General features: G+C 38.5%; 2 protein-coding genes across 6 annotated transcripts in view; one reads left to right on the top strand and one right to left on the bottom strand.

Moving 5' to 3' along the window:
* WDR19 (WD repeat domain 19) overlaps positions 1–13769 on the top strand; it is a 91331-nt gene extending 77562 nt beyond the window's left edge. For both annotated transcript variants that reach the window (XM_025997729.2, XM_025997736.2), the window contains exons 33-37: positions 838–988; positions 2052–2175; positions 2995–3071; positions 3384–3508; positions 13510–13769. In XM_025997729.2, the coding sequence (XP_025853514.1) occupies positions 838–988; positions 2052–2175; positions 2995–3071; positions 3384–3495 (464 nt within the window). In that variant the 3' untranslated portion in view covers positions 3496–3508; positions 13510–13769. The remainder of the gene's footprint in view (positions 1–837; positions 989–2051; positions 2176–2994; positions 3072–3383; positions 3509–13509) is intronic.
* Positions 13392–25318, bottom strand: part of RFC1 (replication factor C subunit 1) — a 75582-nt gene continuing 63655 nt past the window's right edge. For all 4 annotated transcript variants that reach the window (XM_025997767.2, XM_072737862.1, XM_025997758.2 and 1 more), the window contains 6 exons: positions 24417–24571; positions 24175–24292; positions 22309–22454; positions 19098–19311; positions 17585–17776; positions 13392–16439 (listed from right to left, as the gene is read on the bottom strand). In XM_025997767.2, coding sequence (XP_025853552.2) covers positions 16356–16439; positions 17585–17776; positions 19098–19311; positions 22309–22454; positions 24175–24292; positions 24417–24571 — 909 coding nt within the window. In that variant the 3' untranslated portion in view covers positions 13392–16355. The remainder of the gene's footprint in view (positions 16440–17584; positions 17777–19097; positions 19312–22308; positions 22455–24174; positions 24293–24416; positions 24572–25318) is intronic.

The raw sequence follows: 25318 nt of genomic DNA, 5'->3' as shown, positions 1-25318 counted from the left end.
GATGTCAATGTCTGGGGCTTCATGGACCATAGCGATTGGTCACAACTACTATTTTTACATAAACCGTACGGAAGTGAATGAGCATGGCTGTGTTCCAGCAGAACTTTATTTTTCTTGGATGCTGACATTTAAACCTCATCTAATCTTCACATGTCACAGAATACTCTTCTTCGATTTCTTTCAACCATTTGAGAACATAAAAGCCGTTCTTAGCTCATGAGCTATACAAAAACAGGGCGCCAGATTTGGCCCACAGGTCAAAATTCAGCAACCCCTCTTCTATAACTGTATTCTTTTTTGTCTCATGAAAAAGACTTTAAAATAATTCTGTACCATGTAATAGGACAGGCACTCTCATGACTGCTCCAGGGAACAGTATGGCCTTTCTAGAAAGCAATTTGGCAGTTTGTGCTAGGAGCATTTTTTAAAAAGTCATGTTGTTTGATCCAGTAATTCACCTTCTGGGTATCTGTCCTGAAGAAACAGACACATGTAGAGAGGCCAGTGCATAAAATTAGTAATCTCCCTTACCATTCACGGGCAGCCCTGTCAAAGGCAAAAATGCATCTCAGTGGTATCAGAGGATACATGCAAAAGGTGACAGCAAGGGAGTGCAGGTCCTGGTGTCACAAGGCAAAACATAGGATCATCACAGGAAGGACATTGTGATAAGCAGTGACTGCACTGCTATGCCCTTTCCTCATTCAACAAACAGGTCATATCTGTTTTTTTGCCAGAAAAAAGCAAACTTAGCTGTGATCCTGTTTTCCTCCTGAAGGAGGATGGAATCACGACAGTAGAGGCACTGTACATTCTGCTGTCCCGTTTCTATTGCAGACATTGTGCCAATCCTGACGTCTACTGTGATCGAGTGTCACAGAGCAGGCCTGAAGAACTCTGCTTTCAGCTTCGCAGCTATGCTGATGAGGCCCGAGTACCGCAACAAAATAGACCCCAAATACAAAAAGAAGATTGAGGCAATGGTCAGGTAGGCAGTGACAACTGGTTCTACTATCTAATCACATTTTACAAACATATTTTTTACAATATGGCTGCCAATGTGCTGGCTCAGTAAGAGAATGGATTGGGAGTAGCAATTAGAATTGTATTCAGCTACCAGCTGCAGAAAACCCAACAATGACTTGAAAAAGGATTTATTTGATTCCTAAACAAAGTGTCATGGCTCAGGGTGGGTGCTGCTGTGTCCTGATGCCAGGAAAGCAGAGAGCCCTGCGTCTTCCAGAGCACAGAAGTCTCCTCCCTTGGAGAGTCAGGTGGGGGGGAAATGCTAGAGCACGTCTCCCCTGACAATTTAGTGCCACTGTGGCCTGGGCACTAGCTTGGAAGAGATGCTAGGCATTCTCCCCCCACAGAAGATTCCTACACAACTAGGAGTTCTAATATGGTAACTGCTAGCCACATATGGCTACTTAAATTTAAAAGATTTTATTTATTCATGAGAGACACGGAAAGAGAGACAGAGACACGAGCAGAGGGAGAAGCAGGCTCCCTGCAGGAGGGCTGACCTGGGACTGGATCCCAGAACTCCGGGATCTCACCCTGAGCCAAAGGCAGACGCTCAACCATTGAGCCACTCAGGCATCCCTAACTTAAATTTAAATTAATTAAAATTTTAAAAAATTTAAAATTTGGTTCCTCAAACTATCCATATGAAAAGCTTCATGTGGTTCATGGTTACCACGTTGGAGAGTACAGAATTGGAACACTGCCATTGTCACAGAAAGTTCTCTTGCACAGCCCCGCATAGCCTTTACCACTTCAGGACACAAAAGGGAGAGACGGGAAGAAGCAGGCTTACCATGTCAGTGGCACAGGAAGAGAAGAGACGGCAAGACCCACCCATGTTGTCTGCCTCTTAACGGGCTAAGAACTGCAGCCCCCAAGTGCCTGTATAATGCTACAGTTTGACCCATCTTAATTCCTCTTCCTCCTCCCGGAGCTCTGGAGTGCAGACCGACAGTGAGCTTATCTCTAGTGTCAGATTCTGACTGTGAAGAAGCAGGCATGTCACACAGGATTCTTTCTCACAGGAGACCTGATACATCTGAGATAGAAGAAGCCACAACCCCATGTCCATTCTGTGAATTTCTTCTCCCAGAATGTGAACTCCTCTGTCCTGGCTGTAAAAATAACATCCCATATTGCATTGCAACAGTAAGTTTGTTTATAATATATATATATATATACACATACACACACACACATATATATATATAGTGGGGGAGGGAGACCATTTGAATACCTGATGTGTATAAAGCACACTTGGCAATCAGATGGTCCTGGGCTTAAATCCTTTCTCTGCCACTTGATTGGCTATATAACCTGCAATTTGCTTTACTTTGCTAGGTCCAACCATAACAATGCCTGCCTACTGAGATAAACTGCAGGCTGATGACAGAACAGTCTGAAGCCTTAGTATACTACTGGCCATACTGAATAAGTGGTGGTTTTTATTATTAATTTTTATCTAGTAGAAAAAAATTTAAAGAATTTATTTTATTTGACAGAAAGCACAATCAAGGGACTGATTGGGGGGGGGGGGGGGGGAACAGAGGGAGAGGGACAAGCACACTCCACGCTGAGCATTAGAGCCTGACATGGGGTTTGCAGGACTCAATCCCATGACCCTGAGATCATGACCTGAGCTGAAATTAAGAGTCAGACACTCAACCCACTGAGCCACCCAGGTGCCCCCTATTAGGAAATTTTAAATACCAGATTATTTGTTCATCACTAGACTATCTTAAACTTTATTATAAAGGGAAATAAATTTAGGTAATGATGTCACAAAATTCAAGACTATTCTTTTATACATGAATTTGATAAGTGATATCTGGCTTCAGTCTGTTTGATGCCATCTCTATTACTCGCCTAATTTAGAGGTCTGGCTTTTAATCTTAATACGTTTATTATAATTGAATAATGGCGGGAATTTTTTTCAGTGAATTTTACTCTTAAATGTACTGTTTCCAGGGTCGACATATGTTGAAAGATGATTGGACTGTGTGTCCACATTGTGATTTCCCTGCTCTGTACTCAGAATTTAAGATGTAAGTGTGCATTGTTTCATTCAGTCACACAGAGTTACCCAAAAATAGGCCTTTCATTCAATCACTCTTTTATTCTAAGGTCTCCTTATTCATGTTCCTATAGATCTCTAAAGACCCAAACCTTCTATGACCTTTAAGAACATTTTCCTTAAAGAGGATCTTGCATGAGACTGAATATTCCTAATTCTTAAATTACGTGATGAATATGTACTAAGGAGGTATAGACAGGAATGGTTGTTTTTCTCATTAGAATAACCCAAAGCTAACGAATATTACATATTTAATCTACTCTGCTTTCCCTCCCCCAAACAGTTTGTTAAACACTGAAAGCACATGTCCTATGTGTTCAGAAAGATTAAACTTTGCTCAACTAAAAAAAATCTCAGACTGTACCCAGTACCTGCGAACAGAGGTGGAGCAGTGAGCGGCATGTGCAGGTAAGTGCCAGACCATCTACTCACTTTCCCAGGGCACGAGGGTCCACAGAGTAGACAGTTTTACAGTTTGTACTGGCAGTGGCTCCTTTTTGTGCATCGTGTAACTTGTCAGATTTGAATTATCTTGACAACAAAACTTTAATGTCCTTAAACAATGCTGACATGCAGAGTGTACAATCTCCATGGTGACAAAGGCTTTCTGGCCAAGCAGCATCACGGATTCCAACTATAATGTATTTTATCAAATTATAAGGGCTTCTTTTTAATCAGTCCATTAAAACTAGAGCCAACTAATAACAATGGAGCTTTTTAAAGTTCAGAATAAATATATTCTGAATAAAACTTTTAGCATCCATAGATCTGAAAAATCCCTCTTTCCAGGTCTCATTTTTTGTCACATGAGAGCTACACACACCCCTTCAATTTGCATTCCATTGGCAAGAATTTACTCGTGGCCACACATACTGCAAAGGGAGGCAGGGAAATGTGTCTACCTGGGAAGCCAAAAGCCTGCCCACATGCGGCAGACTCTTCAAAGGGAAGCAGGGAGCTCAGTCCCTGCCACGGCATCTTCTCTAGCCTGCTTAAAATGGGACTCTGGCTTTTCTCACAACCTGCCCTCCGTCAGGAGCAGCTCCGCTCAAGCAGCTGCTCCGGTGGGAACCTGGTCGTTAGGTGTGACTCCCCTCACCCTCACCCCCGTCACCCAGTCCATGGTGAGTCCTCTCAGACTACCTGCAGTGTAGCAAGTTCCTTCATAAACCCCCCGGGATTTTTTAATCACATGTGCAAAAACAAAGGCTGCCGGCCACCACCACTGCTCACTGTGCAGCAGCCCCACTAACCTTTTTGCTGTTCCTTGAACATTCCAAACTGCTTTCCACAGCACCTGCAACTCTTCCATTTCCCCCACAAAGGCTCCAGTTGCCCCCACATCCTCATCAACACTTGTCAGCCTTGTTGTTTATAATCATCTAGTAGGTGGGAAGTGGTATCTCATTGTGGTTTTGATCTCCATATCCCTAATGGCTCAGGATTTGGAGCATCTTTTCATGTACTTGTTGGCCATTTGTGTATCTTCTTTGGAGAACTGTCTATTCAAGTCCTTTGTCCATTTTTAACCGGCTAGTTTGTCTTTTTATTGTTGAGTTATAAGAATTTTTTTAAATTATTTATTTATTCATGAGAGACACACAGAGAGAGGCAGAGACACAGGCAGAGGGAGAAGCAGCCTCCACGCAGGGAGCCTGATGTGGGACTCGATCCCGGGTCTCCTGGATCACACCCTGGGCTGAAGGCAGACACTGAACCACTGAACCATCCAGGCGTCCCGAGTTATAAGAATTCTTTTTTTTTTTTTTTTTTTTTTTTTAGTTATAAGAATTCTTAACAGACTCTAGATATGGGTGTTTTATCAGATACGTGATTTGCAAATACCTTCTCCCATTCTGTAGAGGGAACTTCCTTCTTTTGGCATGTACATGTCCCAGTATCTTTTTCTGAAAAGATTGTTCTTCCCCATTGTTACTGGGTTGTCTTTTTATTATTGAGTTGTAAAACTTCTTTTATTTGTATCTAGATATAAGTCTGTCAGATATATTTTTCAAGTTTTTTTTCTGTGGCTTTCCAACTCTTTTCCTTAATGCTGTCTTTTGATGAGATTTTGATGAATTATAATCTATACATTTTTAAGTTTTATGGTTATTGTATCCTGTCAAAAAAAGTATTTGCCTTCTAACAAGTCCCGGGCTTATTCTGGTATGTTTTCTTCTAGAAGCTGTAGGTCTATGATCCATTTTGAAATTATTTTTGTTTACACTCTGAGAGGAGGATTGAGATTCCCCCTGCCCCAGCTGGATATCCAGCCTTCCCACACCATTTGCTGAAAAGTCTTCTTTGCCTATTGTATTACTTGGGTGGTTTTTTTTGAAAATCAATGAGGTTTTAAATATTGATCTATTTCTGGACCTCTCTTCTTTTCCTTTGATGTATTTGTCCCCTATGCAATACTACGCTATCTTAGCTACTGTGACTTTCTAGTATATCTTTAAATCAGGTACTGTGGATCCAACAATGTTAGATCTAACAATGTTATCATTTTTTCCAAGATTGTTTTCACTACTCTTAATCCTTTCCATCTCCCTATAAAATTTTAGAATCAGCTTGTCAAATTCTATTTTTAAAACTTGCTCAAATTTTAATTGGGATGTTTAATTTTCCTGTGGCTGTATAACATCACAAATTTAGCATCTTAAAACAATATATATTAATTATGTCAATTTTATTGATATATAATTGACATCAGTTGTTTTAGGTGTGTATGACATAATGATTATATATACAGAAATGATTTTACCACAATAAGTTAGCATCCATCGCCACACAGAGGTACACATTTTTTTTTAATGAGAACTTTTAAATCTCTTAGTAACCTCCAAATGTACAATATGATTAACTGTAGTTACCATGCAGTACATTACATCCCTAGGACTTATGACCTTGTACCTTTTGACCACTTTCATCCATTCCATCCACTCCCCACCCCAGGCCTCTGGCAACAACAAACCATTCTCTGTATCTAGGAGTTCAATTTTTTTGTATGTATAAGTGAGACTATACAGTACTGTCTTTAGCTAGTTTCACTTACCATAGTGCCCTCCCTCAAGGTCCATCCATGTTCTTGCAAATGGCAGTATTTCCTTCTTTCTTATGGCTGAGTAACATTCCTGTGTTATGTGTGTGCACTGCATACACTTGTGCCATTTTCTTTATCCAGTATAGATGAACACTTAGGTTGTTTCCTTATGTTGGCTATGGTAAATAATGCCAAAATGAACAAGGGGGTGCGGATATCTTTTCAAGACAGTGACTTTGTTTTTCAGATAAATACCCAACAGTGGAACAGCTGGACCATATGATAATTCTATTTTTAATTTTTTGAGGAACCTCTGTACTGTTTTCCACCGTTGCTGCCAGTTTGCATCCCCACCAACAGTGCACAAAGGTTCTCTTTCCTCCACATCCTTGCCAACACTTGTGATTTCTTGTCATTTTGGTAATAGCCATCTAACAGATGTGAGGTGATACATCATTGTGGTTTTAATTTGCCTTTCCCTGATAACCGGTGATATTTAGCAGCAGCACCCTTTCATGTACCTGTTGACCATTTGTGTATCTTGTTTGGAGAAATTTCTATTCAGATCCGGTGCCCATTTTTAATTGAACTATGTGAGTTTTTTTTACATTAACCCCTTATCAGATCTATGACTTTAAAATATTTTCTCCCAATCCATATGTTGACCTTTCATTTTGTTCATGGTTTTCTTTGTTGCAAAGGTTTTTAGTTCAGTGTAGTCTCACTTGTTTATATCTGCTTTGCTGCCAAATCCAAAAAATCATTACCAAGACTAATGTCAAGGAGCTTACCCCCTATCTTTTCTTCTAGAAGTTTTAATGCTTTCAGGTCTCCCGTTCAAGTTTTTAATTCATTTTGAGTTGATTTTAATGTATGGTGTGAGCTAGTGGTCCAGTTTTCCCAGCACCATTTATTAAAGAGACTCTCCTTTCCCCATTATATATTCTTGGCTCCTTTGTCACAAATTAACTGACCATATATAGTTTTGTTTTTTTTTTCTGAGCTCTCTGTTCCATTGATCTTCACATCTACTATGTGACTTATTTTTTTTTAATATTTTATTTATTCATGAGAGACAGAGAGAATGGCAGAGGGAGAAGCAGGATCCATGCAGAGAGCCTGACGCGGGACTCAATCCCAGGTCTCCAGGATCAGGCCCTGGGCTGAAGGCGGCGCTAAACCACTGAGCCACCCGGGCTGCCTGTGACTTACTGTTTTTATGCCAATACCATTTTTGATTACTATAGCTGTGTAATATAGTTTCAGGAAATGTGCCTCCAGTTGTGTCCTTTCTCAAGATTGCTTTGGCTACTCAGGGTCTTTCATGGTTCCATACAAATATTAGGATTGTTTATTTCTGTGAAAAACATCATTGGAAACCGCATCAAATCTGTAGATTGTTTTGGGTAGTATGAACACTTTAACAATTTTAATTCTTCTAATCTGTGAGCACAGAATATTTTTCTATTTATTTGCCTTTAATTTCTTTCATCAGTGTCTTACAGTTTTCAGCAAAAACTTCCATTGGTCTTCCACCTCCTTGGTTAAATTTATACATTCTTTTTTATGCAATTGTAAATGGGATTATTAACCTCTGATAGTTATTAGTATATAGAAATGCAACAGACTTTTGTATATTGTGTATCTTGCAACTCACTAAATTAACTTATTAGGCTCTAACAGTTTCTTAGTGGTCTTTAGGGTTTTCTCTATATATCATGTCTCTGGCAAATAGTAACACTTTAACTTCTTCCTTTCCAATTGGAACGCCTTTTTTTCTTGCCTAACTGCTCTAGGACTCGTAGTATGTTTCATTAAAAGTGGCAAGAGTAGGGATCCCTGGGTGGCGCAGCGGTTTGGCGCCTGCCTTTGGCCCAGGGCGCGATCCTGGAGACCCGGGATCGAGTCCCACGTCAGGCTCCCGGTGCATGGAGCCTGCTTCTCCCTCTGCCTGTGTCTCTGCCTCTCTCTCTGTGACTATCATAAATAAATAAATAAAAATTAAAAAAAAAAAAAAAAGTGGCAAGAGTAGGCATCCTTATCTTCTTCCTTATCTCAGAGGAAAAGGTTTTAGCCACTGAGGAGGATGACAGCTGTGGGCTTACCCTATAAGGCCTTTGTTATGTTGAGGATGTTCCCTCTGTACCTGCTTTAGTTAAGCTTTTATCAGTGGATGTTGAATACTGTTAAAATGCTTTTTTCTGTATCTACTGAGATGATCATATGATTTGTATTCTTCATTTAATTAATGTGACCAATCACACTGATTGGTTGTGGATGCTAAACTATCTGTGCATCCCTGGAATAAATCTCAGTTGATCATGGTAGATGATCCGTTTAACATATTGTTGAATTCAGTTTGTTGGGATCCCTGGGTGGCTCAGCGGTTTAGCGCCTGCCTTCGGCCCAGGGTGTGATCCTGGAGTCCTGAGATTGAGTCCCACGTCGGGCTCCCTGCATGGAGCCTGCTTCTCTCTCTGCCTGTCTCTCTCATGAATAAATAAATAAAATCTTTAAAAAAACAAAAAAGAATTCAGTTTGCTAATAGACCGCTTAGGATTTTTGCATCTATTTTCATCAGGGATATTAGCCTGTAATTTTCTTTATTGTGGTATCCTTGTCTGGTTTTGGTATCTGACTATTCCTGGCCACATAAAATGAGTTTGGAAGTGTTCCCTCCTCTTCTGTTTTTTGGAAGATTATTTTTAGGATTGATATGAATGCTTCAAGTGTTTGGTAGAATTCACCAGTGAAGCCATCTGGTCTTAGACTTTGTTTGCTGGGAGGCTTTTTGATTACAGATTTAATATTCTTGCTAGTAATTGGTCTGTTCAGATTTTGTTTCTTCATGATCCAGTCTTGTAAGGTTGTACGTTTCTAGGAATACTCCATTTCTTTTCTAAGTTGTTTCATTTGTCCATGTATAATAGTTCATAGTAGTCTTTTTGTATTTATCCGTTGTAACATCTCTTTTCTGTTTGAGTCTAGCTCAAGTTTCATCTATTTTCTTTAACTAGCTCTTAGTTTTATTGCTCTTTTATTGTCTTTTTAGTCTCTATTTCCTTTATTTCTGCTCTTTATTTTCTTGCTTCTGTTAACTTTAGGCTTAGTTTGTTATCTTTCTCTTTCCTTGGAGTATAAAGTAAGATATGTTTAACTTGAGATCTTTCTTGTTTCTGGATGTAGGCACTAATTGCTATGAGCTCCCCTCTTAGAACTGCTTTTGCAGCATCCCTTAAGTTTTGGTATGTTGTCTTTCCACTGTCACTTGTCTCAAGGTATGTTTTTTCTTTTGATTTCTTCTCTGACCCACTGATTGTTCCAGCATGTTGTTGAATCTCCACTATTTCTTAATTTTCCAGTTTTCTTTTTATGACTTCTAGTTCCGTATCTTTGTGATTAGAAAAAATATTTGCTATGATTTCAGTCTTCTTAAATTTACTGACTTGTTTTTGTGGCCTAACCTACAATCTGTCCTGGAGACTATTTCATGTGTGCTTAAAACTGTGTATTCTGCTTTTGGATGAAATGTTCTGTAAATGTCTGTTAAGTGCACTGTTTCATTATATTGATTTTCTGTTTGGATGATCTATCCACTGTCTGCCCCTGCCCCTATTATAATTGCTATTTCTCCCTTTAGACCTGTTACTTTTTGCTTTATATCTTTAGATACTCCTATGTTGGATGCATACACAAATGTTATACTCACTTTTGTGTTGACTTCTTTATTATGTAATGACCTTCTTTGTCTCTGGTTAGTCTTCGTTTCAAAAACCTTTTTTGTCTAATATAAAGTTATTCCAGCTTTGTTTTGGCTTCCATTAGCCTGAATTATCTTTTCCATTCCTTCACTTTCAGTCTGTGTCTGTCCTTAAAACTGTGTCCTGTCAGCAGCAAGATAGATGGATATGGTTTCTTCATTCATTCAGCCACTCTATTGATCAGAGGATTTAGCCCATTTGTATTTAATTATTGACAGATATGGACTTACTGCCACATTTATTGTTTTCTGGAAATTTTGTAATTCCTTTGTTCCTTTCTTCTCTTGCTCTCTTTATGATTTGTTTTCTATAGTGATATGCTTAGATTACTTTTATATTTTGTGTATCAACTGTAGATTTTTGTTTTGTGTATACCATGAGGCTTACATTAGACCTATTGTAAGCTGGTAAATTCTGAGGTTCTACATTTTTACCCCTGTTCTATTTTTGATGTCATAGTTTATATCTTTAACATTTTGAGGGTCCATTAAACTGTTGTCATTATGGTTATTTTACTACTTTTGTAGGTGATTAACCCACCATTACAATATAAGATTATTCTGAATTTATATATTAACCTTTAAATATTCAGATACATATTTTCATAGGTTTTCCTCTTACTAAACAGTTTAAAGCACCTTTAACATTTCCTGTAAGGCTGGTCTAGTGATGATGAACTCCTTTAGCTTTTCCTTGTTTGGAAAACTGTCTCTTTCAATACTGAAGGACACCATTGCCAGGTAGAGTATTCTTGGTTCACATTACTTTTCGTTCAGCAGCCATGCCACGGTATTCCGGTCTGCAAAGGTTTCTAACTGAAAAATTTACTGAGGGTCTTACAAGGTTTCCTTGTATATAACAAGTTGTTTCTCTCCTTTAGCTTTTGGCAATTTAATTACAATGTGTCTTGCTGTGGGTCTTTTGGGGTTCCTGTTGTTTGGAACTGGGTTTCCTGGATTTGGATGTCTGTTTCCTTTGGGAAATTTTCACCCTCTTTCTCATCTCTTTTAAGGACGCATATAATGTGAAAATTGGTTGGCTTGATGTTATCCCATAAATCTCTTAAGCTGTAATCACTTTTTTTTTTTTTTAAATCTTCTTGCTGTGATTAGATGAGTTCCATGGACCTGTCTTCAGGTTCACTGATCCTGTTTTAGTGTTACTGAACCGTTCTTTGTATTTTCCAGTTCAGCAGTGGTATTCTTCAAGTTCTGTGATTTGTTTAGTACTTTCTTCACTTTGTTCATGAATTGTTTTATGACTATTGTAAACTCTTTATCATGTAAATCACTTATCTCCATTTTGTTAAGGTCTTTTTCTGAGGTTTTACCTGTTCATTTGGAACTGTTTCCTCATTTTCACTGATTGTGTTGGTTTCTATGCATTAGCTAAAACAGCCACCTCCCCCAATCTTGGAGTGGACTCATGTAGGAAATAAGCCTAGCCATTCAACACTATCCTGGTTCTTTCTTCTTTGTTCATAGTTGCTCCCAGTAGTTGAGGGTATGCCAAGACCTGTCAGTATCCTAAAGGGGGGGGGGGGGGGGATCAGTCAGTACCTGCATGCAGGCTGATTGCAACTTGGACCTACAGTTATTAGGATAAGCAAATAAACCTCTTTTGTGGGAAGACTGGGCATTTCTGTCTGCTGCCTCTGCATTAAGCTCTGGCAGATTAGCTTGTTAAGAACTGTTTGTGACAGTCCAGTTGGATTTGCAAACATAAGCCCCACTAGCCACCAGAGCTAGGTGATGAAGGGGTGTCCCCTGGGTGGCAGTTGTAAAAACTGGAGTGCCAGACTTGTGCACAAGTTCCTGAGAGATACTGGCCACCTGGCACAAGGCAGAGAGAGAACACAAAGATGGTGTCTGCTAGACTCTGCAGTGTGTTGCAGTTAGTCCCTAAGTATGTGTTAAATTAGAAGCCTGCCCTTCAGGTCAAAGCTTTTAAGATTATTAGGCCTTTTTCACAGACTGGATGCATTTCAGTCTGCTGCCTCTGAGCTAGGCCTCGGGGGATTAGCCACGGGATCATGTGAACTCGTTTTGAACTGTTTTTCAGTTTGCTATGTCCTCTACTTCTCATGGACACAAGGCCCATTGCCTTTTAAAGCTAGAGGTGTTGGGAAGCCCATCTCTCAGGTGGTAGTCTTAAAAGTCAGGACACCAAATGTGGGGTCCAGATCCTTTACCCCTCAGGGAGAAGTTAGGAGTTGTTGAGTTCCCTCCCGGTTGGGTGTCATCATCCTGGGGGTGGGGCTTACGGCAAGATTTTCTCACCCTCTCCTACCATTTTGATTTGGGTGTTTTCTTGTTCATCTGATGTGCAGGAGTTGATCAGCTAGTTTCTGGCTCTCTTTCAGAGACTAGTTCTATATGTAGCTATAGATGCACTGCATCCACGGGAAGAGGTAGTTCAGGATCTTCCTACATTGCCATCTTGAACCAGAACCTATCTCACAGTTTCTGTGGATCAGCAATATAGGCGTGGCTTAGCAGAGTCTTCCGTTCAAGGTCTCACAAGGCTGCAGTTGGTTGGAGCTGCAATCTAATGTGAGGTTCTTGTCTAGCCTGTTTGTTGATGGAATTCCATTCTTTACTGTCAGAGTACTGAGGTCTTCAGATCCTAGAAACAGCCCAGTTTCTTAACACATGGCATTCCCTACAACATGGAATTGTGTTGCTTCTAGTCCAGAATAAGCCTGTGAAGTTCAAAAGGGTTTACGTGGAGTTTATATGCAGATTTGGGGGGCATTGCTCTTTTCAGGATATTCTCCTTCACATTTCAGTAGTTCTGGCAGATCCAAAGTCTCTTCTCTGAGTCTGAACTAGTAAGTCATAGACTTACTCTCAGGTGCAAACACATATGAGGATGAATCTTACCCAGCAGACTTCTGTTTTTTTCAAGAGTTGACACCTTTTCCAATTTCTACCAGCTTTTGGTTGCTCTCCAATGCCTTTGAATACTTATATTTTGTCCCAAGTTTGTAACCAGTATCTGCATGAGGATAATATGGAATTCTGCCAAAGTAGGATCTTTCTTGTGTTTTTAATCCTACATACACTCTCTCCAAACGGTATCCCTGCATTATTGTAGATGCTTAGACCCATGATTCATATATATTGCAGATTATGCTTCAGAAAGTTATGATTATGCACCATCTTTTGAAGAAGTCACTATAAATGTCTTACTGTACAATGAGTACTGGTTGGAACAGCTGTTCACTGACTCCTCTTAGACAAGGAATCATTAATGACCATTTAATTTCAAGAAAATCTTCACAGATTGCTGAGCACTTACCTTGTATTTTCCCATTCTTTCCAGTAAGGTAGCTATTATCACCACCCTCACTTTATAGTAACAGTCCAACAGCTTGCCTGTACGATTTCAGTCAAGGCCAAGATTTAAACTCAGTATTGATAATAGACCAGCGGTTTCTAACTTGAATATGGTCATTCTGCTTCACGTTCCAAAAATGAGCAAAAACTTCAATATAGCTTTGCTTTATTACTGCATGCCAGTTACGTGAAACACTTCTAAGATGTGGTGTTTTTTTTTTTTCTCCAAGATATAATGTTCCTGAAAAGATACCTTTTTCCCCACAGGAAGCCAAGTTTTTACCCCTGTGGTTTCTGGATACAGAAAAGACTCTCCAAGTCACAGACATTGTAGAGGTGCCATTGTAGAATGGCAAAACAATGACATATAACCTCGCTGTTTATTATCTTCATGGAGTTCTTCAAAGTCTTATATATTCTATGCTCTGCACTGTTAATAGTAGCCTATGATGTAACTGTAAATATTCAACTTTTTGATAACTTTTATATTTTGAAATATCTCCTTTAAAATAAAATTGTTGACTAGATATTGTAATGTTTGTTTTCTTGGATTTGGAGATAGAAAAAGGAAGAAAGGAAAATAGCTCTGCAGCACATCATGAAGTTTGGGCAGCACAGATATTAAGTTTAGTAGAATTAGTCTTAGAATAAAAACACCAATTTGAAAGAATGAAACTATAAATCATAAGCTTGTATCTCCTGAGTCATTAATTCCTTTCACAAAAGTAAATCACTTGACTTCCTCTGAAGACACACATTATTCAGAATCTTCCCGATACCACACACTACTCCATATTTTTCTTACATCAGTATATGCTTCCTTGCTATCCAAAGCCAATGTTACCAAAGTCTGAGCAGCTGGCAGAAATGAGTCATGTAGCCTAATTTTGAATGTTTCCGATGACAGGATCTTACAGTACAGCCACCAGCATCCTGAGTATTACAGAGGTAGTTGCAAGCCTATGGTAGTACCCAAGTGCCAATAATGTTTTATTGCATCCAAGTATCCACATACATAATGCCTCCAACTTTATGATCTGATCTTCCTCCCACAAAGGCTGGCTAGAGAATAGCCCAGAGGCCTTGGCTTTACTAAGTGATATTAGTCATTACCAGTAAACCCACCTATTATCCTGTTTTCCCGCTATCACTGGAGGGATGTTGTAAAGTTACAGGAATAAGAGCCATAGGCAGTTGGGATCTGTGAGAATAAAGCACATCATATTTGGGGAGTGACAGGCTTTAAATATTCACTATAAGCATAATGACACCAGAACTTATTTAGGAAGATACTCCTCCTAGTACATACAACAACACTGTTCCTTGTTAATAACTTCAAGAGGCCAAATAATGTTGCTACAATAATGGACTGCTAAAACTTAACAGGATGAACAATAAAGCACGGTAGTTTGTTATAGCTTCCAAAATGGCCAAGACACAATGGATCTCAAATGAAGTAATGCAGTTTTATTCTGCAAAGGCATGTGGCATCACGTAGCTTCAGGAGACCCACGCTGTTCTCCTCATATTTTAAAGCATATATATATAATCTCTAATTCTAAAAGTTATACACTGATTATGCCAATCATAGAGCATTTAGAATTAATAACAAAATCATAATTTACAGTAAAAGACATTATTCATTGTTCTGGCTGCAAGTAGATTACACTCCCTTTCCTAGGGAGTAAAAAACAAGTAGGCAGACATGACTTTCGTATCAAAAAGCAATAGAAAGGGAAGAATATGCAAAAGAAAGCCATGCTCACCCCACTAGTGAGGTGAGGTAGTTATCAATCAAGGAGATCTTCCCTGAAGCAGAAGTTTCAAGCTGGGCTTTAACAGAGAGGGGCAAGGCTGAAGGCAATGTTTCATTCCCATAATGAACTTAGTCTACATGAAAGACATTTTTCACACTAAAGTGGTAAATACACTTTATAGGTCTCAAGAACTTTATGTCTCACCTCCCAAACAAGAGGTTTGTTTACTTAAATTAAAGGGAGGAAATAGTATTCTAATTTTACATTCCTTTTAGCACATACCTCTGAGCATTTACTGACAAAATTTCCAAATAGACAACAAAACTCCAGGCTAGTTCCACAGCCTCAAAGCCACCCAGCAAGTACAGGTATAATCTAAAATTCCAGTACAGTTTGTAGAATCAGTCACAGAGCAGAACCAGCTCTCCCAGAGACAAAGTAAACAAAAGCCAGTGTTCATTTTGTCCCAAGCCAGAGTGAGACAAAGATTATGTCTGACCCAGCCTAGACCCTACTGGTCTGAACCCGATGAGCTGAGACTCTGGAAATATAAAAATGCGCCAATCCTTTAACAGCCAGCCCCTCATACCTTCTAGTAATAATACCACAGAGGCCTCTCCATGACACAATGTTCATGAGAGAGAGATGGCTGGCACTCGAGTTCTGACTGTCCAAACGCCATAGTTCTGCATCACATAGCTCGTTAGTGAGGAATTAGCTTTTTACCCAATCATTTGCAAACTTGTAAGGAATGTAATATACCAACATATTATTTTACTGTACAAGATTGACATTCTTAAGAATTTGCAAATGTATCACATGGAACATTTTTATTCCTAATTTATATTTTGAAGATATTTGACAATATACAAAGAATACCAGTTCTAGGTGGTGACTGTTTTGTATTAGCATTTATTTACAAAATTTCACCACATTAATAATAACTACCTTTTAAAAAAAAGATCAGCACCGGTCCTATAAAGGCCATTAGGATAAATTCTTAAGCCTACAAAAGTTGCCTTAAGTACCAATGCTCCCAGGCATATTATTGTCAACTAAAATCTGACTCCAAAGCCCACATGTAGTTTTGGATTATACACAATTTGAAGCACAATCCAAGTAGATTAACAGGGGACAGTGGAGGACCCAGGCAGTCCTATCAACCTCTATAAGAGGTGTATGTTAGCCTACTGGTTACATCCCTCTAGCTGTACCACCACTTATTTATAATGGGATAACTGAGTTGCCCCATTATGCTAAAATATGATTCCTTTGGAAAAAACAAGGCATTATCTAGACAAGCTAGACTGGTCAACAGGGTGAGTAAAAAGTGGCTGTCAGTAGTGAAAAACAGTTTCATTTCTTTGAACTTTTTCCTTTTCCTTTTCTGGACTCCTTATCTTTTTCTGATTTTGAAGGCTTTGAAGATTTTGTCTTCTTCTGTTGGGAGGAAAGAATGCACAAAACAGTTAATAGCTATACTTACGAGTAAATGAAATAAACTAATTTCTAAAATAAAGCAAATCTTTACCTGCAACTTAGTAAAAAGAAAGGTTGCAAACATCTTCAACTACCACTAGGCCTGATGAGCTTACTTTCAAGCAACAACTAGGCTATCTGGAGCCTTTAACTACTGAAAAGCTATTTAGAATCTAGAACTAAGATATGTTTCCAAGGCATACAGTTTCTTGGATTTAGGACACAGGTATATTTAGGAAAGACAAAATGAGTAGGAGATAATTTACTAATAAGGTAACATTTTAGTGAATTTCCTTTCCTTTCGGTTTCAGATTAGAGATCTAAACAGGTTCAGTTAGTTTGAGCCTGGAATTCTGTTCATATGTCTACATAAGACTAGAGAGCTACACCGCAGGCCACTTTTCCTACCTCTGCATATACAAAACAGAAACGAGGGACAAGGATGACACACACTAAGGATAGAAGAGAACAGACTAGATTCCTTTGCCTTAGCCAATGGTAAACAGTGGGCTGACACCATAAATGATTTTAATCTTTCCTAGCACGAGACAAGATTGTTTTATTCTCAGAAACTTCTATAGGCAGTTCAATGGCTATAGTAAAACACCAATTATGGAAGAGGAAAATGGTTTCATTGAAAATGTTTTTCTTAAACTGTAGAAATATGTGTCTGTGGTAAAGCACACAACAATGGCCAAATAAAAATGGTACTTTTTCTAACACAGCATATGACCATTAATATGATGGCCTATTTTCTTGCTATCTGGCTCTTCCACTATTATAAGCAGCTGACTATAAGAATAAAATCTGGGACACCGGGGTGGCTCAGCACGTGATCCTGGAGTCCCAGGATTGAGTCCCACATCGGGCTCCCTGCATGGAGCCTGCTTCTCCCTCTGCCTATGTCTCTGCCTGTGTGTCTTTCATGAATAAATAAATAAAATTAAAAAAATAAAATAAAATCTACACTTCTCTACCCTGAAAGTAATCAACGTAAAAGCTTAAACATAGGCCCTGAATAATTTCAGAAGGCAAGTTCTACACAAGAAAAGATAAACTACTGAGGGTGTATCATAGCATTTCCTGTCTATAGCTTAAAATACTACCTTGATCATTCCATCAGTTTCCATAGAGTCTTGGTCTTTCTCATCAGATTGAGAGTCATCTTCAATTAACTCTTCATTGTATTCGGAATCCAGTGCCGGGCCTGTGCTGTGTCTGGGTGTCTTTACTGCTTGAAGTGAATATGGAGTAAGGTGGACTTCCTTATTGTAGGTTCTTGTGAAGGCTGCTTTCACCTATAGAAAAGGAACAGAAAGAGTCTGTTAAAAATGTAAGTGCTAAACAATACATTTAAAGGTTTCATGAGTTCCTGCAGGGTCCTTGAAATATTTAGCAAAATATTTATGCATGTACATGTAAGTGTATTTACATACATTTTTCTATGGAGAAGTCTATATTTTTTTTTATTAAAAATTTTTTTAAAAATTTTTTTTTTATTTATTTATGATAGTCACACAGAGAGAGAGAGAGAGGCAGAGACACAGGCAGAGGGAGAAGCAGGCTCCATGCACCGGGAGCCCGATGTAGGATTCGATCCCGCGTCTCCAGGATCGTGCCCTGGGCCAAAGGCAGGCGCCAAACTGCTGCGCCACCCAGGGATCCCCTGAGAAGTCTATATTTTTCATGACATTCTTAATAAAGCCCATGACTCAAAAACAAGAACTAGTATTTGGGAACATTAGGAAAAAAAAAAAAAAAGAACTTTAACTCCTCATTTTTGCCTGCTTATCGCATTCCACAGTTTTACAAAGTGAGAAGCCTATGAATCAATAAATCAAAAAAGACTTACAGTAAGGTACAAATTAAAAGTTGGCCTTAAATTATCACAAAATACATAAATTTCCTTTACCATAATAGTAGTGGTTAATTCAAAATACTAAGTAACTTGAAAAGCCTTAATTTGAAACTTCTAAACATAATTGTACAATTCAGTCCTTGAACACTAACAATGGAGGTCTCTCATGAGAATTTACCCATAACCATAAAGTCAGGTCAAAATTCTAGAGAAGGCAAGCCATAGAGAATACATCTAGAAATATAGAAAAAAGAAACAGGCAAAGTATGAAGTACTGGATATTACAAATTCATGTTATGTCACTTTATACAATGAAAGTAAGGAATACATTATTACATAATAGAATGTCCAACTATAATAAATACTAAATTCATAGATTAGGCAAACTAAGAAAAAGTATCAAAATCCTCAGCCAATACAAACAACTTTGTTTTCGTATTACCACCACCTGATTTATTTTCCCAGGCTCATCTGCCCACTTTTATAAGGAATACATTTATATTTGCTTCTCAGATTTTATGTCTTGCTTTTTCACTCAATGTAAAGCAATGATAGAACTACAAATTGTTAAGGTCAAATGCAGAAGTCCATTCTTAATACTGCACTCAAATATGGAAAGCATAGACCATAAGAGGCAAAAAGGCATTTAAGAGGGAAAAATTAAATCTTTTTAAAGCACCTACAACATTTCTGAAATATTCCTACTATAAACCTGGTAATTACAAGTGATGGAGAACCAGTGGGTTAGTTACGTAATTTACCTTGGGATCCAGCTTGGAGAAGGGACTAGGTTTCCCTCCCCAGCTGCTAATTTCCATGATATTCTCGAAGTCTTCTTTCATCAAGTAGTAGGCATCCATAAGAGCAATAACATCCTGTACTCCTTCTACCCCTTGTGAGGTCAAGGGCTGTACAAGTGCATCCCTTATATGTGACAGATAATCCATGTTTATAGTCCTTTTGCTGGAGTAAGTTCTTAAACCAAAACAAAAGAGGCATAACTGTAGTCAGTGGCAAACTACCACCAAGCTCAAGACATAAATGCTCAACTTCAATCCACCTTTAATAATGCCCAATGTAATGTCTATTATTTAAATCAGCTGGGAGAAAAAAAAATAAAAATAAAAATAAATCAGCTGGTAGAGAAAGCCTAGCACTCACTACAACATCAGGATAATGGATACACACCAGTGTGCTCAAAGGGAATGGATTTCCTACTTATCTGCATCAGTGAATGAAAAACACAAATGTAGGTTCTACTTCCAACCTACTCTCAAGGCCTGGGCAACAACAGGACTTCTATGTGCTCATACTCATTATAACCAAATATTACTCATTCCCAGTTCCAAATATTACAAGCATCGGGAAAAGGCAGTGAGATTTCCTACCTCAAGTACCAGTTCTACTTCCTACATGAGGGCTTGTAACACCATTTGATCTCTGATTATAACACGCAAAATTATATATGAATGTTTCCCTCATATTTCCTAATATGAGGTTACTCCGAAATCTTTAGTTCTAGAGCAAGGCTTTCCCCAAACTTAGAAAACTGCCAAAAATGTCCCTGCAGAATCACAAGGTAGTCCACACTTGTGAGAGGAAGGCTTCAGGAAAAAATCTCACATCTGCTGAGAACAACAATGCTATCATGAAATGACTTTCTCACTCGCTCTTAAAATATGGTCACTCAAAACTAGAACAAAATGCCACCAATCTAAACCTTTCCAATCCAGCTGCTTCCATCATCAAATAAGGAAACAAGAAACCTCAAAAGTTGCTGGGCTTCAGAACCCATAAACATTTTTAAATTATTAATGGGCCCTGCTATTGCCTTTAGGTAACTGAAGAGTTCTCTTGATCAGAAATCTAGAACCCTGCTCCTGTCAAAGAATCCAAAAACTCGTATTTTTAATTCACCCGTTTCCTCTAGATTCAGTAGTCTTCCATAACCAAGCACTATTAGTGCTTGAAGACAAGCCCTAAGCCACAGTGCCTACAAAAATCATGAAACCTTTCTCAAAAGTATTCTCTCATATTTTGTTAATTACTGTTACCTTCTACTTAGAATCACAGAAAATACCTCTAGAAAAGTCTAAAGGTATCACCTAGTGTTCCTAAATCAAGGGTTCTTAACCTCAGAAATCTGTAATTCCTCTAGCATTATTTGTACTTTACTGCCTTTGGGATTAATAAAAATCAAAGAGCTTTCAGATTCGCAATGGCATCTATCACCCTAACTAGAACTAATACTAAAATAGTACTTCCATTTTTAAAGATAAACTGAGATCTATAAAAGTTCAAGGACTTAGGGTTAAAAAATTAAATAGGAAGATCCTAATTTATTCTAAAAATTCTGAATTCACTATAGATGTCCTTTGACAATGACAATGTCCTGTATATGATTCATTAAGGAACATTCATGGAGCAATTTAATGTGCTGGATGAGTAGGCCTCAGTTCCTATCACCAGAAATGTTCGGTCTAACAGGAAAAGGGGACAGACATACAAAAGCACAGCCACAAAACAAGATGGAAGTCCATTGCCAATGATCTACATGAAAACGGTGGGGGCATCAAAGATGAATACCTACCACCAGGGCACAGGGATGCATCACCTTTTTTAAAAGCAGAGGGCAGGGAGTAGAAAAGAGCTTAGAGCCAAGCCTTGCACTTTGACCATGAGCAGTGGGGAAAGCAACTCTTCAGAGTTTATAGAGGCCATAGACATCCCTTGGCTCATGGTCTCTTTTCCCATCTTCAAAGCCAACAATGTAACATCTTAGAATCTCTTTCCCTCTCTGACTAGATACTGCTGTCTCCCTTTTCTTTCTTTTTGGTAAAGATCCTTGTAATTACACTGTGCCTGCCCAGATAATCCAGGACATTCTTTGCATCCTAAGACAGCAATAAATTTGTGTTATTTTAAACCATTAAGGGTTTTTTTAAAGATTTTATTTATTTGACAGAGAGAGAAAGAGAGAGAAGAGAGCGTGGCAGACAAAAGAGAAGCGGGCTCCCTGCTGAGCAGGCAGCCCAATGTGGGGCTCCATCCCAGGAGCCTGGGATCATGACCTAAGCTGAAGGCAGACTCTTAACTGCCTGAGCCACACAGGCACCCCTAAACCATTAAATTTTTAGCAATTTGTTACAGCAACAATAGGAAACTAATACAAGAGTGGCAAAAAAAGCGCCATGCTATAGGCTAGGAAGAGTCAGAATTTTATAGGAACAGTAGAAAGGAAGCATTTCAGTTCAGCTTCAAACAGAAGTTAAGAGTGGACCAATGTTAACGAATATTCCCTCCAGAGATCAGAAAAAGAAAGAAGACTACTCAAGTAGTTCTTTGTGGTTAAAAATAAATTCCTAAAGTTCACTGAATATTTGGATGTGTGCACATTTTCTAAGTTTTTCAACTTTAACAAAATTGTACCAAATAACAAGAATTTTTGGACTTCATTAAACTTCTCCAAGCACACTGATTTTTCAATCATCTGCACATCTGCCTCCTGTTGTTATATGCTAAACTGTGTCCCCGATCCTAAATGACTAGTTCAGTTTATTACTAGGATAGGTAAAAACTAGTTCATTTATTTAAATAGTCTCTTTTTTCCTATTAAATTATTTGGAAGCTGAGACATTATGTATCCCTACGAGTAATAGGTGTAATCACAATAATAAATAGTAGCACTACCTCAGATTTACGTAGCTTCAATATTTATCTTAAAATTATGGCACATCTACCAACTGTGCTCATCCTCAAAGTATCCTTTTAAATGATAAAACAAGTATTATACCTATTATAGATAATAAAACTCAGGCCCACAATATATAAGGAACTTATCCAGGGTCATTTATCTAGTTAGCAATAAAATCACAACTAAAACACAAATCTTTTAATTTACACTATCCTCACTGGATAAAAGCTAAATATGCTATACTGATAAAATGCCAGACATGAACTAATACCACTTACCTGAGACTCATGTGCAGTGCTAGATCCTGTACAATACGATCGTGTTTGCCAGTAGATGAGTGCTTCCCTAACCAGCTTGGGAAAGTAGGAAACTGGGTCATGTACCCCCTCATTAGCTCTCCAGGAAGAACACTGGCATAAATGGCCTAAAAAAAAAAAAAAAAAAAATCAATTGCAGTCCACAATCTGAATTCAGTACAAAGCTGCTTCCTACACAGCTGTTGGCTTCTGAGTCGTTTCTGGCAAACGAAGCCACACTGTCCTAGGCACCTAATTCCAGGGCATCACACCCTTTCCCTCTGTCTCTCATCTGTTGGTAAGGGAAGCTACTCCCAGAGAAAACAACACAACAGATCAGTCCAAAACACATTATGGCCCTGAGAGAGATCTTGCTACTAGGTCTCCACACCAACTGACCCCAAGAAACTTGATGATGCACAAAAGATTTTAAGAGGAACATGACTGTCTTTAACATAAACTATTAACAGCACAGGTAGATCAAAGCATAGAAAACTGAATAGAATATTAAGTAAACCGGCACTTGAGAAAATATTTTTATTTATTTTTTAAAGATTTGATTTATTTATTCATGAGAGAGAGAGAGAGAGAGAGAGAGGCAGAGAAATAGGCAGAGGGAGAAGCAGGCTCCCTATAGGGAGCCCAATGCAGGACTCGATCCCAGGGCCCTGGTATCACAACCTGAGCCAAAGGCAGATGCTCAACTTCTGAGCCACCCAGGTGCCCCAAGAAAAGATTTTTAAAAAGGTATTCTTGAATATCTTCTTTATCCAGGGCTTAGACTTTCTTGAAGTTGGAATTACACATAAATTTTGTATCCTGCTTTATTCTAACAATATTCTCTCATAAGCATTTTTTCATATTAGACAATCTTTATAAATAATTTTAAGGACTGCATAATAGTCCATCAAGAGTATTTATCATAATCATTCTCCTATTGCTAGACATGGAGATTTTCTCCAATGTCTTACAGTATCAAAACTAATATAGTATTTTTGTACAGCAATCTTTTCCTATGTTTAAAGTTATTTCTTTAGGATAAATTCTTAAAGGTACAATTATTAGTTTAAAAAGTGAACACTTGGGGATCCCCAAGTGGCTCAGCAGTTTAGCGCCTGCCTTCGGCCCAGGGCATGATCCTGGAGTCCCGGGATCGAGTCCCACATCAGGCTCCCTGCATGCAGCCTGCTTCTCCCTCTGCCTGTGTCTCTGCCTCTCTCTCTCTCTCTCTCTCTCTCTCTGTGTGTCTCTCATGAATAAATAAATAAAATTTTTAAAAAATAATAAAAAATAAAAAAATAAAAGTGAACACTTGTAAAACATAATAGAAAGGATTCTTTACATCCAGAATGCATCTTTATTTTTTGTTTTCCAACAATGTATAAGTAGAATTAAGAGAGGAGGAGGCCTCCCAAAAGTCCCTTGCTTATTATTACTCACATATCAGCTGCTGACCTGCCCTGGTTGCATTACTTCAACTAGGAGCTACTTAGTAACCATTTAGGAGAGCCAAAAAATGACAAAAAAGAAATGGACTCTTAAGGTAAAGCAGAGCAAATAAAACTTTTGACTGATATCTTACTTACGTCAAGAATCTAATGTTCCTATTTCCCTATGTCAATTTACATAAAACATTTTGAAACCCTGAAAAATAAGGCTTTTTAAAAAATTTTTATTAAGAAATCACAATTGTGACCACAGAGTGATTTAATTTAGAACAAGACTTTATTTTTGCCCTAAGAGCCATAATGTTTATCTGGTATTTCAAATAACTCCAGGAACTAAAAAGCTATTTTGTTCTCTTTAACTAAAGCAGAGTCTGCATTTTAAGGAGAGCCCTGTGCTTACCTGTGTAGGCAGAAGACTCCAGTTTTGCTTACTCCGGATCTGACGGTCCACTAGGTCACCATCACATATGCTATCTGCTGCTCTGCTTAAAAGCATCAAGTGCTTTTTCATGTCGCCCCTGCATAAATAAACCAGTCTGGATTACACCACTGTCCATATCTCATACCCCTCTTTCCCAGGTATATGCCTTCACTGTGCCAGGAGGGTATGAATTCTATCCCTCACTAACTCTGATCACTCACCCTGCAGCTACAGGTTTCACATGTAAGTAGTTCTCCTGGACGAAGAGGGGTGCTATTGAATAATCATGAAAAAAGAGATCTGACTTATCCACAAGTGACATGTGAGCGGTCTCCTCTCCAGCTGCAAACACTTTCCGGGCAACATCAAACGGGCCCTAAAAAAAGGAAAGGACACACCTAGTAGAATGGCCAATGTCCAAAATACTGACAACATCAAATGCTGGCAAAGATGTGGAGCAATACGAACTCTCATTTATTGCTAGCAGGATTGCAAAATGGTATACTCATTTAGAAGACAGATTGGCAGTATTTTTTTACAAAACTATACTCTTACCATTCCATCCACAATTGTCCTCCTTGGTATTTATCCAAATAAACTGAAAACATACTACACAAAAAACCTGCACATGGATCTTTACAGCAGCTTTATTCATAACTGACAAAACTTGGAAGCAATCCAAATGTCTTTCAAAAGGTGAATAAACTGGTACATCCAGACACTGGAATATTATACAGCACAGAAAGAAATGAGCTATAATAAGGCCATAGAAAATATATGGAGAAACCTTAAATGAGTATTACTAATTCAAAGAAGCCAATCTGGGGGCCCCTGGGTGGTAGTTGGTTAAGCATCCAACTCTTGATTTTGGTTCAGATCATGATGTCAGGGTCGTGAGATAAAGCCCTGCATCATAGAGCCATGTTTAAGACTTTCTCTCCCTAACCCCCTGCCCCTCCCCCAGTCATACTCGCTCACTCTCTCAAGAAAGAAAAGAAGAAGCCAACCTAAAGTTTATATACTGTATGATTCCAACTACATGACTCATTGTGAAAACTGATGCAACTACAGAGACAATAAAAAGATTAGTGATTGGGGTGCCTTGGGTGACTCAGTCAGCTAG

Source organism: Vulpes vulpes, chromosome 14 (assembly GCF_048418805.1).
Source record: "Vulpes vulpes isolate BD-2025 chromosome 14, VulVul3, whole genome shotgun sequence".
Taxonomy (NCBI): Eukaryota; Metazoa; Chordata; class Mammalia; order Carnivora; family Canidae; genus Vulpes; species Vulpes vulpes.
Note: the sequence above shows the minus strand (reverse complement) of the source record. Positions and strands in the feature narration are given on the sequence as shown.